At 42.7% G+C, this 14,772-nt stretch overlaps 1 protein-coding gene across 1 annotated transcript in view; it reads left to right on the forward strand.

Annotated features, from left to right (window-relative positions):
- The window catches only part of GABRA5 (gamma-aminobutyric acid (GABA) A receptor, alpha 5), a 55,178-nt gene that overhangs the window by 13,113 nt on the left and 27,293 nt on the right, over positions 1-14,772 (forward strand). Inside the window, exon 5 of the mRNA XM_008946761.1 lies at positions 13,389-13,471. Coding sequence (XP_008945009.1) covers positions 13,389-13,471 — 83 coding nt within the window. The remainder of the gene's footprint in view (positions 1-13,388; positions 13,472-14,772) is intronic.

Genomic DNA, 14,772 nt, shown 5'->3' on the forward strand with positions numbered 1-14,772 from the left:
TAGAGTATTGTGTGGGGGTGTGCATGTGTGTGGAAATAAATTCCCACTAACTATGATGTATGTGATAAGAAATGGAGCGCAAAGCTTTTTAAATAGCTTGCCTTCCACTATTGTAAGTAATAACTTTAAAAATAAAAGAGTGTCTGTGCTGTTCTGTTTAAATGCCAGTCAGGAAACTGCTTTTGTAACGTGCATGGAGCTGTGCTGCTTTGGGGATAGCAGGTTTTCATGATGGGCATTTCAGGAGTGTGGACAACGCTCTGCTGCAAGGTGGCCTGAGAATCCCATCCCAACCTGTGCAGCGGTGGCCGTGACTTGCAACGAGCCCCTTCAGCTGCCTTTGCATGTCCCAAAGAAGGTAACAGTTCAGCAGAGCTGCCTGGGATGGCTCGCTGTGAGAAGATAGGCAGCACTGGGTTTTTTGAGGGAAAAGCTGCTTGTCTCAGAGATAGTACCCTGGTTGAGGGTACTGGGGTCTTGGCCGCAGCTTGAGCCGCATCTCCTGATCTTCCATCAATCTTACTCAGTTCTCAGGATTTGGGGACGTGGAGACAACCCTCTGTTAGCTCTGCATTCTTCTCATTTCCAAGGAGGAATTGCAAGCTTCCCAGACTGTACGTAGGAGTAATCCGTGCGGGGAGGATTGGACCCTCTGTCATTGACAGAGATGCTTGAATTGCTTTTGCAACCTTGCATCTGGCTGCCTGAATGAAGAGGAGGAAAGCAGCTGAGCCAGTGACCTTCCATCTTATTTGACTTCCAAATATACTGAGTATGATCAGCTAAGTAAACTTCCAGCTTTAGCACTTGGCAGTCCATACATTTTCATGATACGTATGTTCGCTTATAAAGAAAAATATATTCTTTGCATATCATGCTTGGTTATCTGTTGTCTAGGTCAGAAGTTGGTGGGATCTATGTTGCTAAGGAAATCTGATAAATAGGCTTCTGTATACATGTAGTGTTAAAACACTTCTGCAGAAATATGGGAACACAACATACTCTTCAGACAGATTTCATAGACAGCAGCATTCTCTGCAGGGAACAGCTTCATAATTTGGGTTGTCTTTGATTTGGTAGGCCCTATTTGTGTTATTTTGGTAGTGTGCTTTGCAAACGATACGTTGCTGAATAGAATGTTGCAAATTCCGTTTCTGCCCCTAGAGGGGAGCATTGTCCATATCTTCTAAATTTTGGACTTTGTTGTGTTTTATTTATTTTTTTTTTGCTATTTAGAGAGCTGTGGCAAAAAAGCACTAACAAATATGCTTCATATTTCACTAACCTGTACAGAAAATAGCTTTGTAAATGAGGGCAAAAAATTGATTATTTCCCTTTTAGAAACTTTAAAGATACTTAGTTTCTCTTGTCTGAGAAATAAATATTGTAAATAACATAAAATTCGTTTATTCCATGAAACTATTCTAAAAAATGGAGACAATTATTTAAGCAACCTTTTCAAGCTAAGAAGGCAACCAGCATGTCTCAGTGAGCTGTGTTTTTTTTTGCATTTGGTGGGAATTGCCTATAAGGAAAGAAGCTCCAATAAACTTTTCTGTAGAACACCAGGAAAAAAATTGTGTGAAGAAATTGTATGAAGTAGAGCATGCTCACTAGAGCTAAACTTTTGGACCATAACTTAACTTTTTTTTTCTGGCAACTCAGCAGCATTTCTAAATTATGTTCTGTCAGCTTGTAGATATTGAAAAATCTTTGTGTCTTCACAAGGGCTAGGCTCCTTAGAGCCCCATTCTCACTGTCATTTTGAAAGGACCCCAAACCCCTTTTGCAACCACCAGGACTGCCAAGCCTCTGATATAATTTGGTATTTTAAATATGGCATGGTCATATATCTGAAGAGTGTACAAACAGGTTTTTCCCATGCTGTTGTGACAACTGAAGGTTGCCAGAGATCCTGAGAGCATTTACAGTTACATCTGTCCCATGAATCTGCAAATGCATAATTTATCAGCTGGAGACTTCAGACATTTGTCAGTAGGGTGTTAAGAAACTCCAAAATTTTTAGTAGAGCCCTGAAATTGTTATTTTTAGTGGTTCTGGAAGATATTTAAAATTCAGGAACATGGAGGTGGCTGTCCACTTGATGGCAGCATAACCACGCTGCTTCTTGTTCTGGAGCAAATAAGCTTATCTTGGCTAAAATATTTTCTTACATTAGCACTGAGCATTAAAATTTTTATGTGCAAGTGTACACATGTCCCGGGTGCACGCGAATACAAAGCCTGCTCTTCTGTGGAGCACTTGATAGCCAAGCTAACCGTTTTATGCTGTAGAGCTATCAGTTATAAGACCAGTCGACTGGACGATAGGGTGCTGCTTTCAGGGCTTCCAGTGGGAAAACCAGGTTTTGTTTGCTAGTGTTTTTAAGGGAAAATTGTTCTATGAAAAATGTATAGGTTCGTGAGGGCTGATTTTGCCAGAAGGCAGCCTTTCCCAGATGCAGATTTGCTTGTGTGGCCCTGAGCGAGGGATGACCAGCAAATGTGCACTTTAAAATGAACCCACAGTTTTCAACCAGCCAGTCATCTAGATGGAAGCATCTCTGTTCAATTTGAATACATTGTTCTTATTTCAAAGGGAAGATTTCGTTTATGCATCCATTTATATTTACAGAAAGGGATCTGTCAATGCTTTGGGGCATTGTATAAATATTACAAAACTAATTAGGAGCTATCAAGCCATACAAATATGCATTTCTTTTCTTGTGTTAGACTTGCTGCCTTGTCTTTCATGTTCAAGCTTCAAAAGGCCTGAGGCTGGAAGAAAAAAATAGTGATTTCTTCACATTGGGCTGAATCTTGCAAAGTGATGAAAAACTGCCGTGGTGGCAAGGACTCTCAGCTGCTTTTCATCAGTTCAGATTTTGACAGAGTGAGAGAAAACAGGGATATATGAAGTGAAGGACCCTTCCCTGAGGATAGCAGCAGGATAGTTGTTTTAACACCAAGCCTATCGGTTCCCGGCTCTCTCCTTTGATTGCACATTGCCCTACTTCTCCAAAGCTGTTCTTCAAGGAACCAAGATTTTCTGATTTGAAAAATCCATGGCTGGAGTTACCCATGGGGAGAGAAAGGCATCAGAGGAGACTGTAGTGTAATAAATACATTTACAATGGGCAGTTATGACCTGCTTTAATGTAGTCCCTATGTAGAGTCCGTGACAATAGTATATTCTGCTGCTAATAAAAGTGGTCAGAGGGCCACAGAGATCTCCATCACAGAGATGGGAACTCACACAGCAGGGGCAGAACTGATTAAAAGACAAAACCCAAGCTCAGGCAACCCAACCTTGGATGCGGGAGATGCTTGCCCGAACTCTGAGAGGTTACAAAAGTTCTAACTTTAGTTCCAGGTTTGTGCTGGGCACCAAGGCAGACCCAACTTTGCCTAGGGGTTAGCTAGCACAGTTTCTGCCAGATTCCCTTGTGCTCCCCTGGCTTTATAGGGATGAACCAGGAGGGCCAACCTGATGTCCTGGGTGTGCATGGGTGGGGATGAGGTGACTGAAGGGAAACTGAAGGGAAGTAGTGCCCTGGTGGGTACCACATCAGCTTCAATGTTGACTATGTCTTTGCCCAAAACTGCAAATGGGTCTCAGCTTCTGCAGCTTGGGGCTTTGGAAGTACCTAGTAGATGCTGAAGAATTGTTATGGCTAGGTTATCTTTTTTTATTACCAGGGGAGGATAGCATTACAGTAAGCTCCCTAGTCATTTCACTTAGACTGAAATTAAAATCTTCATCTGCCTAATTGGAAATACCATCCCCTGAAATACGTTTATGCTTGTGCTGAAACATGAGACTGCCAATGAGCAGTCTAAAATCTGCTGTGGTGGAGTGCACCAGGCAGGGTGGGTGGGATTCACCTCAGCTAATTTTACTCATCCCTAATGTCGGTGGCTGCAGCTGAGTCCCTTGGCTCAGAATTGCTCCCAGTGCAGGGGAGAGATTTTCTAAAGGAGTTAGGTGTCTGCATTTTTTCAGATGTCTACTTTAGTATGAAAGATGCTTATTTCTCTTCACTCACGCGTTTGGGGGTTCCTGCTTTTTCACAGAGGCAGAAGAAGGAGCACAGGATAACTGTTGTTACTGCTGATGTCCATGGTTACTCACAAGTCCTAGCCTACTTACTTATTTCCATTGGTGTTGCCCACCCCCCATACTCAAGTAGCCTGGAGGTGGTTAGTGTGCCATCAATCTGAAGTTGTGGAATGTTCTGGCCTGCAGCTGGTCCTGTAGCTGTGGAGGACTCACACAGTTTCCTCTCTGTGAAACATAAAGCCCAAGGCTGTGCAAGCATAGCACAGGTGAGCACACTTAAATTAGGTTCAGTGCTCCACTTTTGTGTAGGTGGGAATATAATGCACCTTAGGAGGAGCTCAAGAAACCCCAATAAATTTCAGTCCTGCCTTTGCTTGTTCTGGTGAAGGGAAGAGCCCATAGAATGTTGGTGAGGAAAAGGGTGTCTAGGGTGATCAGCTAGCTGCTGGTGGGTGCTGAGTACTTGTGGCTGTGTCTAGAGTGGAGAATCAGACAGATGCATTTGAGGCTTTAGGTGAGATAGGATTTTTCAAGAAATTGGCATAGAAGGGTTTTGAGGAGCAGGATACTTAGTACTGATGATGGTCACTCAGGAATAACCATCAGGTACCGCAGGTTGGGATGTAGATATCTGAAGTAGTCAGATAGTAAAAGCATGTGTGTGAAGAATAAGGGGCTTACAGAGGCTGGAGGCTGGCTCCAAGCTACTTCAGAAGAGAAGATGGAAGGTCTTGGTCTAAGATGCTTCAGAAACATCTGTGCATCTTAGCAACATCAGTTAGGCAGATTGCTTTCAGCATCAGTAAAACTCAAACGGCTGTCTCTAGGTTTGCTCAGTCCAGCAGTAGAATATGTATCTCACCCATCCTACCTGCTTTTGCTTTTCTGTCTCTTCAGAAGGTGTCACTGAGCTGTCCCTGCCTGCATGCAAGGGCACAGGGGTGCGTGTCCTGGGGAAACAATATCCTACCGATCTTGATAGGAACAGGGAGCTCCCACCCAGCCCTACAACAGCATCTTCATACTGGGGAATCTGGGTGTCCAGAAGCCTCATCATCTAGCATGGGGTTAGTCAAATGTCACTAGGAGATTCTGCCCTTCTCTCAGGTTGCACTGTAGCAAACAGGTGCTAGCACTGGTGGTGGTATACATAGCAAACAGATGGTAAATTGAGACCTGTTTAATGACTGTTTATAGTGTGAAACAGCTGAGGGATCAGAGGGCTCTTTCCAATCCACAGCCTGCCCTTCACCTGGCCCTTCATGGCTGTATTGGTCAGGAGCGTGTGGCATTTCAGAAGCAAGGCAAAAAAACCCAGATAACAATGTCCTTCTTGGATGACTAGACTGCCTCCTCTATTTACCAACAGAGGTGCATACAAACAGGCATGTTTCCCCCCTTTCACACAGAGGCGTGGAGGAGCACTGAGGTTACACAAAAGGCTCACAAAGGAGATCTTGATGATAGGTGACCTGGGAAGTGGACATAGAAATGTGAGATGAATAAGAAGAGGCTGGTTGTTAAGTCGAGTGGCTGAAAGGAAGCTGTGGTGAGATGTTTTGGAGCTCTAGGTTGTTTATCTGAACTGTGGAAAATAACCAAAGGTTTCATCTCTGTATTTAGGGGTTGCCAGAACTTAATCCCTCCTACTTACCCTCCCATGTCTGTACATCCCAGTCTAGATGTGAGAGAGGCCAAAGGGGCTGGTACTGCCCATCTGGACCGCCCCACCTCTTATTACTTTCTAAATCCTGCTCATTTTTCTCTTCAGAAAATAATGACACGCAGTTTTGTGCCTGTCCATACGCTTACAAAGGTCGTGTGGAGTGGGAGGAAGGAATGGGATGGGCTGTGCAGCCAGAAAACCCTCATCCAAGGGGGACTGTGTGCCATACTGACAGTCAGAAATGGAGGGAAAAAAGCCCCTTTGGCCAGTCAGAAAACCTGGACTGATCAAATCTAATAGTTGGTATCAAGTCTGCAGGATGGGTGCACTGTGCTGTGTCCATCACCATCCTTAGCCTCCATTGCCTAGGGTGCTTGTGAGAGCGTTTTGTGCTCCTTTCTTCCTAGTGTAGTTGGATTTTCTCCCACTGAAAGCAAGGGTTGGATGACCCCTGTGTGGTTGGGTGGCAGTGGGCATTGCCATCACCAGCTAGTTCTGCCAGTAGCTGGGACTGGCCTCTCTTGAGAGTCAAAGAGAAGCTCATAGCTTAGTCTTACACAGCACTTCAAGAACAGTTGTATTTATTGCAGTTAGCACATAGTTGAACATGCCACCAAAGGGCTATTCTGATGAGGAGATCATAGTCAAAATGTGTAGCATGTGTAGACTTGGGGAAATGTGTGGTGTGGCATAATGAAGCGTGGGCTGGTTGAGGTGATGTTTCCCATTTTACACGCATCCACAAATGCATCAGCTTCTCAGCATTGCTAGTACTTGCTCGATTGTTGGGGTTTAGTTCAAGAATTCAATAAAAATAGATGCAGATGGACTGCAGAGAGATTTGAAGACCATCCTCATGGGGTGTCAGGGAGAGTTCATCATGGATAAGAGACCAGCAAGGAGAGAAAGCTTGGAGAGATTAAGTGAAGCTATCGAGTAGATGGGTATGATATTGTGCTATAGCATTCGTAGCTGAGTAGCTATATTGGTCTAAAGTTTCTTTAGGAAAGAAAGGTTTGTAAGCAGAGAACATAAAGAAGGAGTTGACTGCCAAAAAGCTTGGGTTTTTTACTGCACTGGTTACTATGATAAAATCCAGATCTTCTTCCATCAAGTTTTACCTTGCTTACGGACTTCATCAGGCACCTTGCATGGCAAGGATGGATAAGCATAAACTCAGTGTTCCATCCATTAATTTTATGCAGATTAAAGAAATACTGTAGAATGGTATTACCTCTATTATAAACTTTTACCAGAAGGTGGAAATGTGATTCTTTCTATAACCTCCAAATCCCTATCAAGGATCAGATATTTCAGTTGTCCTATGGGTTACATCATTGCCTTTCTCTGTTATTCTTGTTTCTGGAGTCTGGACATGATACCTGCCCCTGACTAAGAGTGTGCTCTACATATGCCAAGGTACTCCACATGCAGGGAGGTCATTCCTATAGTGGCACAGCTTTTGAGATCAGTCTTGTCCACCTTGATCATCTCAGGATAAGCCAGTCTTCAGCACAGTTAATCTAGATAATTACAGTCTTGTTTCCCACTTCAGCATAGGCTATGCTAAGGATTTGGTTCACTTAAAATGAGAGTTTTGCTGTCAAGTACACCATGAATCTGAATTATGTATTCACAGCTCACAAAACCATCAATAACTGGAGCTCTTAGTCTTCCATAGTCCCTTCCCTGTGGCATTTTCAAAGCACATTTCAGTGTCCTATAAAAATAACACATCTTGGCATCACAGGAAAGTTAGGTAGTATTCATGGCAGAGTGCTTATGAAAGAAAAATGGACTAAGATGGGAATTTCTGCAGATAACCTTATTCCAGCTCCTAGCTTTAATTTCTGGTCTGTGTTCACTTTGTATGGTGGATTCCAAGGAAATGAGTGTGCAGCCAGTATCAATACACAGCAGTGAACTGCCTCCATATGCCATGCAGGGGTACAGAACAAGGCCCTGAGTCAATATTTTGGCCTATTATCCAACACAGTGATGGAGACTCATGAGCAAGGCAGTGTTTGCGTTACCAAGAATCATCACTTCTCTCTCCTTGAGCCAGGCTGCAGGCAGCCCCCCAGCCTGGGGGTGGGTTTCAAGGTGAGACTTGTAGCTGCTGATACTGTGACTGACTGTGTATCCACATCCCAACACTTCTCTTCTGCATTAGGTAACCCACGACCCCCACCACCAAGAGGTTTGTTAGAACTGTATGGGACATGCTTCAGAACTAAGAAAAGTCTCTACATATATGTGTCTGTGTATATGTGTATAAGCTCATATAAGCACATGTTGCATTTACTTAAGGAACAGAGGGAGGCATCAGTTCCCTGGACTACACGCTTACTGTGCTGGGTCCTGAAACAAAACTTGGTTTAAAATACTTTGAAATAAATCATTTTGGTTATAGAAGTGCTCCCAAGACATCACAGTAGGAGAAGAGGTGAATAGTTGTGTTCTGAGTCAAGACTAAATGAGTAATTTCACAAACCTAACAATGTGTTCACAGTTTGAATAAAAAACAAACCCAACCTGAACTACCAACTGCCTGTTACTCTGTTCCCTGTGTAAGTGTCTGAGAATCTGTACTGCAGGTGCCGCAAGGGCTCAGACTGTTCTGCTGAGGTCCTCCTAGAGCAGGTACCAAGGGAAGCTCCTCTTGGAACTGGCTCCGGAGAAGGGTCTGACCTGGCCCTGGAGCCAGTCAGCCCTTTTAGGTGGGGTACAGCTCGAGTGAGGCTGGATCCACTTAATTTTTTTGGCATCTTGGGGAGATGTTGAGATGGATTTGAGACGTGTCTCAAGCAAACATTTTGCCTTTTTTTTTCAGGAAAATGGTGATGGCTTGCCTCATGCTGGAAGAGGCACTTTGGCTTTCCTGCTCACATTCTGGCCTGAGCCCCACAGTGGGTCCTGGTTGCCAGCAGAGGTAGGGCCAAAGCACAGCATTAAAATGCTCCCTTTAGTCAGGGGCAAGAGCAGTGCACAGAAATAAACGACTGAGAAGATGGAGCTGGTTTGGGCATTAGGGCAAACAGACAGAAGAGCTTCATAGCTCTCTGATTTTTTTATCTCTCGAAATTTTCATTGTGTCTGCTTCATCAGTAGCTCTTGTTATTCAACACTTATCTTGAGGTAAATTCTCTCCAAAGCCACTGGTGACTCTGCCTTTCTGCTCCCCTCTCTTGCTAAAGCTCTCTGTTTTAATTTGTTTGCATACTAAAGCTAGTAGCGGATAAGAAAAGGCAAGTTTCTGCATCTGTTTGTTGACTCCCCAGGCAGGTGACTGCCCTCACCTCCTGCCTGGCAGCTCCAGATAATACTCTGGAAAGCGTTTTCTGCACATCCAGGGTAACAGAGAGAGGATCCCTTTGCTCAGTCTCCCAGGTCTTTTCCCACAAGCAGGAGCAGATGCTCATGGTGTTGAGGGAAACCATGGGAACAGTGAGGATGTCCCTGCAGTGCCCCAAAACAGGCTCTTTGCAGGGATGGGGTGCCTTGTGCCTCCAGGACTTCTGCTGAGGGACTCCCCTCCCTCCTTGAAGCACTGTGGTTGTCTAGCTCCCAAACATCTGCATTTATTTCGTTGCCACATCCTTGGCTTTAATACCTCCTTCTTCTTCCTGTTAAAAAGCAACAGCCTCTTGAAAGTGTCGTCATACTTAATTCTCCAGTGGAAATGGCTGAAGGTGACTTTTCTGGCATAAAGAAATCTTGCTGCTTGGATTGTTGTGCTTTTCTTAGATGGGTATTCACTTATTTTCTTGAGACAGAACATCAGTAATCACTTTATATTCCTGAAGAGAAGGCTATACGTAATGAAGGTTTGATGAAACTTCCATGTACAATTATGGATGATAAATTAAATCATTTGTAGACCTAACTCAGATGCTGTAGTGTTTTGTTGGTTGATTAACATTTGGATAACAGTGTATTTTATTTATGGAGCACTGTGAAAGTGAAATTTTGTTGTTAATAATGAATCAGCAGCCATAACTAGGGTTCCTTACCTGTTTTGGGTGAATACCGACCCCACTGAAGTCAGGGAGAATTTTACTGTTAAATTCATAAAATCAGTATTTCATCCTCCCATTGTCAAGGACCTTTAGCCGCCACTTATAATCTTGTCAAAGACTCTGTTTGAGTGAAACTAATCCCATAGGGCTTTTATTAAGACAGAATGATGGTGGAGGAGGGAAGCTTTTAAATGCTTCTGTTGGAAAGAACTGCAGTTTGAGCTGTGCTTTTGCTGTGACAGAAAAATCCTGGTTTGGAGACTGTCAGCAGCTCAGCTAACTGTGCTGTGGTGAGCCCAGCGAGTTCGTTTGGAGTGACCACGTTAAAAGGATTAGGCAAAGGCTGTTTCGTATATGCACACCAAGGCCTCCTTTCTTTTCTTTCAATAAATGCAAACTGGGAATCATTTTGTTATAATCAGCTGTGTAAACTTGGGCGTACAAAGGGTACCTAAGCTTTAACACAATGTTAAAAGCTGAAGTGTGCAAATGTCACCCCAGGTGGTAATAGAAGGAGCAGACCCAAATATCAATTTTGTGTGACTCCTGGAGCTATGATAGGAATATATACTCTCATACTCTGCACCTAGGAGCAAATCTGCATGCAGTCACCCCTGCTTCCAGCCCCCAGAGTGTCAGAGATGGCTGCTGTTCTGCTCTTTTTTTTTTCCCATGCAATAGAAAATCCAGCCTCTTTGAACCAGGAGTCGAATAGTTGCCCATTACAAGGCACTTCTTGAGGCTCAGAAATGCACACTTTGTAAGAGCTAGCTAGGAGAGTGTTCACTGAACATTCTGAGATCACCTAAGAGGCTCAACTACATCCTTTTTAAGACTAGCATGTAACAAATAGGGATAGCTAGTTAATTTGTTCAGGATAGCCACACTAGGAGTGGCCCTAGGATGGGGGCAGAGGAGAAGGAAAGAAGCATGCAGATATCATTGACATTGATAATGAGCAAAAATAATTTCTTCACCTGAAGAACTCATGCCAATGACAGGAAAGGCAGATGTACCCAAGCACACCTGCAGCTGTCAAACCCAGTTCTCTCTACCCCTGGGCTAGACCCAGAAGACTGCACCAGGCATGATCCTTTTAAGAGATAGGCTGCCTTCTCCTGGATGAGGAATTCAGAGGGGTCACAGGAGGAGTTCTGGTACCTCCAGGTTTCTTGTGGCTTCTGAGACAGGTAGTGGTGACCATGTGCTCTCCAGCTTTATGTGCTACCCTTTCATTTAAGGCAGGCAAAAACAATTTCTGGAGGGACTTCCTAACTAAATTCCTCTAGGTCACAGTCTCTATGCATCTCATCTTCACTTCTCTTCCACAGACAGATGAGAAACATCTACAGCCTTCTTTACATACAAGGGTTATTTCCAGAAATGCAGACAGCAGGGTACAATTCATAGGACAATCAGATGAAACAGAAGGTCTTATTCAGGATTCTGCATTAAATCTTCCTCCACTTCCTGATTCCACAGCTACTGTCCTGGTAAGATGGATATAGGGATCCCCTCTTTTGATGTTTGCAGATGACAGATGTGTGTATTAAAATGTTGTCAAGCTGGAGCCTTTGAAACAACACACTTGAGCTGTTGGTAGAGAAAAAGGCAGGAGATGGACTGCAGTAAAACATGCCAGCTTTGCAGTAAAACGTGCCAGCTTTCTTATGGCATGGAGCAAGGTTTCTGAATTTATCAAGAACATTAAATTTGCAGTACTTAATACAGAATGGGTGCATTGGAGGGATGGCAGCCTTGCTTTCAAGTACCTGTTAAGAGTGATTTTTGTGAAAAGGATACAGATTCTGGGCAGGGTGTACTAGAACCAGCTTGTTAAATTAATCCATGTAGCACTCTCAGTGATGATGGCTTTGCTGGCTTTGGTGCCCAAGGGCAGGCTCTACTGCAGAGAACTCCATATTTTAGTGATTCTAAAATTTCTTCTACAAAAATTAAGTTTAAAGACATTTTTGCTTAAGGGCAGGTATCTGAAGCCTCAGTAATTTCTATATTGTAGACTTCCTATCTGTTCTTACCAAATTATCTCTGCTTTTTCCCTCCGTTTCCCAGCTCATACTCATGATACAATCTCTAGCCAACATTTCTAGCATTAACTAGAAATAGCAACATTGCATTTCTCTGTGCTTATTTTGCCATTTCCAGCTATTGGTAAAGCTCCAGAATTTCTGTGCATTGGCAGAGAGTGGAGCCATTTCCCCCAGTTTATTGTCCATGCAGGTGGAGTGCCCCGTCAAGATATCATTGTCTAGTATTGAATTGGACTGGCTGAAGGCTGTGCCATCTGTACACGGGCAGGTTGTTGCCCTTTACGATCCCTTTGGATAGAAGTTGTTTTAGCAACAATACTCACCCTGGTGTGCTACCATGAAGCAGTGAGTATATGTAGCTGGAGAGGGTGGCTACATGCAGCTGTTGTGATAGGAAAGGGTACTTTTGCATTGTGGTAGTGGGGTGTTGTGGACTTCTTCAGAGATTTTTGCACTCCAGGCAGCAGTTTGATAAGGAACCAGGCTGCTCTCCAGCAGAGCCCTGCATCACTCCAGCACTAGACAATCTGTGAGGCTTTGATTGTCTCTGGTCTGTTGCCTCTGAGGCAGAATAGCAGCATAAACCAAAAAAAAGCCATAAGGGTATTCCAAATGGGAAATGAGCAAATCATCTGTATTATGTGAATATCAAAATGGTTTAATCAAAACAGATTCTCATTGTGCTGCATACACCTAGAAAAGTAAGCTTTTGCTCTCCTGATATATTTGATATCAATGTAACTGATACTGCACTGTTCAGAAATTTGCCTTGGACTTTTCTTTGCGTTCAGCTTGATCTGTCAGTCCTACAGAACATCCATGGGATAAGTCTGTTTATTCCTAATAGTTTTTCTTTCCTTACTCCTATGCCCACTATAGCTCAGAAATTTCCACGCAGTGGCAGGGCAGTCTGGGATAGAATTGCTTCCCCAGGCAATACACTGGGGAAAATGACCCTGCTGGTTTTTTCCTGACAGGGTGCCCAGGTAATTCACAGTACATTGAGTTGAGATGGACTGCCCCAATACCATATGATTTCCAGAGAAACTACCTGTAGTGGTAGATAAAGTAATATATATATGTCATTGACTTTAAATATATAACTTTATATATAGTTATGAATGTTTATATTATATACTTTCATTTATAAATCTTTATGTGTTTCTGTAGTTACACCTGTATATGAAGTCAGTGCTTCTTTATGTCTGTAATGGTGCTGTACTCAGGAGTGAAATTCCTAGTCCAGTTGCAGTATCTAGAGAAAGAAGGTGAGTATAGGGTGTGTGGCAGGAGCTCTCTCCCAGGAGCTCCTTCACGTACTGATAAGAAAGAATGATCTTATTGGAGCAGGTTATGTAAATAAAATAGCTTCACGTGTCTCAGTGTTAGTGGGTAAGGCCTACAGCATGCACACACAGTGGTCCACCTGCCTTGTCTCACATTTAGTCTAGCAGGGAGTTGCTGTGATTTCAGCACGAGCGAGGAGCCTTCAGAAAAAGCTTGCTTGTCTCAGCACTCAGGTCTTGCAGTGAGATGCCTAAAGGGCAAGTGTGGGGGGAAAAAAAATGATGTTTTCTTTTTACTCCCCTACAGATTGACCATCTCTGCTGAATGTCCCATGCAGCTTGAAGATTTCCCCATGGATGCACATGCTTGCCCACTAAAATTTGGAAGCTGTAAGTTCCTTTCTGAAATAAGTGAAAAAACCTATTGTTATGTGGCTTTTCACATTCAGACGTGTCTTGTGTGAGTGATTCACTCTTCACCCCACTGTAACAGCCACTGTTAGGTGGAGTGGTAGATGCAGACAGCTGAGTTGATAACTTGGGTTTACATTTGTAGAAAAATTGAGCTTTCATTGGACCGATCAGATTGATGTGCTGTTGTGGGATTTACGTGAATCAGCCTGCAGTGCAATATCTACAGTGCATATATTAAGAGATCTAGAATATTAAAAGAGGAAATATCTTTCCATTTGGCTTTAATAAATCCAGTCCTGTATCTTGTTACATGATGTTGCATACACATGTATTTGTATATATGCACACATTAGTGTAAACTCTATGCTGAACAATGATTTTTCCTCAATTCCTAGCCTCTAATCCACCGTGCTGCTGCCTTGACAGAACCTTGCTTTAAAAATAACCTCAGGGGATCAGATGGTTATATTTAAATACAAAGCCCTTAATTAAAGTACAGATGAGGCTACTACAGTAGACATTTTTTTATTTCAGTAATCAAATCAGAGGTTCCAGGTGCAATCAGTGTCTCTAAAGACTTCTGAAAATTACCAGGCAAGGCATTTTGATAGTCCCTGAAGCTGCCTAACTTCAGCATTTTCCAATGTTTTTTTTCACTCATATCATTTTAGAGTCACTAATCCTAGCAAGATTAAGCTTTGTCTTTATCATCTGTATCTGCCCTGGTTTAATACTTGCTATGCATTGTCTTCTAGTGATTATCCTAAGAAGTAAAAACACTGTTTACAGTAATGATTGCCAAATTACCAAACTTAAGAACTGATTCCCCTTCCCTCTTCAAATCCAGATAGACCAAGTTTCTCAGTTAGACCACCGGTGTTTTACAAGGCTACTGAAGATTCAAGTGTGTCCATTTACTTCATCAATGTTAATTTACAACAAAGCCAATATAAATCTGAATTAAAAAAATTATATGCAAACTATTAATTTCATTCCAAACTTAAAAATGGGAAAACATCTCACAGGAAACTGTCATTATTTGTATATAGGGTTAAATAAAAGCTACTGGAAAGAATTAAAATTAAAAGGAAAAACATATTTTCCTTCCTAGTATTACATATTCTTTAGTGTATTGATAGGTAAACTTGATGTCACACCTGTTGGTCACTAGTACAGACAACAGAACTGGGATGTTGGGTAGTTTTATGAAATCTTGCAAAATATGTAATGCAAAGATGAAAGATACATATTTAAACAAAGATCCTGATGCATCAGAG

Source organism: Merops nubicus, unplaced genomic scaffold (assembly GCF_000691845.1).
Source record: "Merops nubicus isolate BGI_N331 unplaced genomic scaffold, ASM69184v1 scaffold2489, whole genome shotgun sequence".
In the NCBI taxonomy this organism is placed as follows: domain Eukaryota; kingdom Metazoa; phylum Chordata; class Aves; order Coraciiformes; family Meropidae; genus Merops; species Merops nubicus.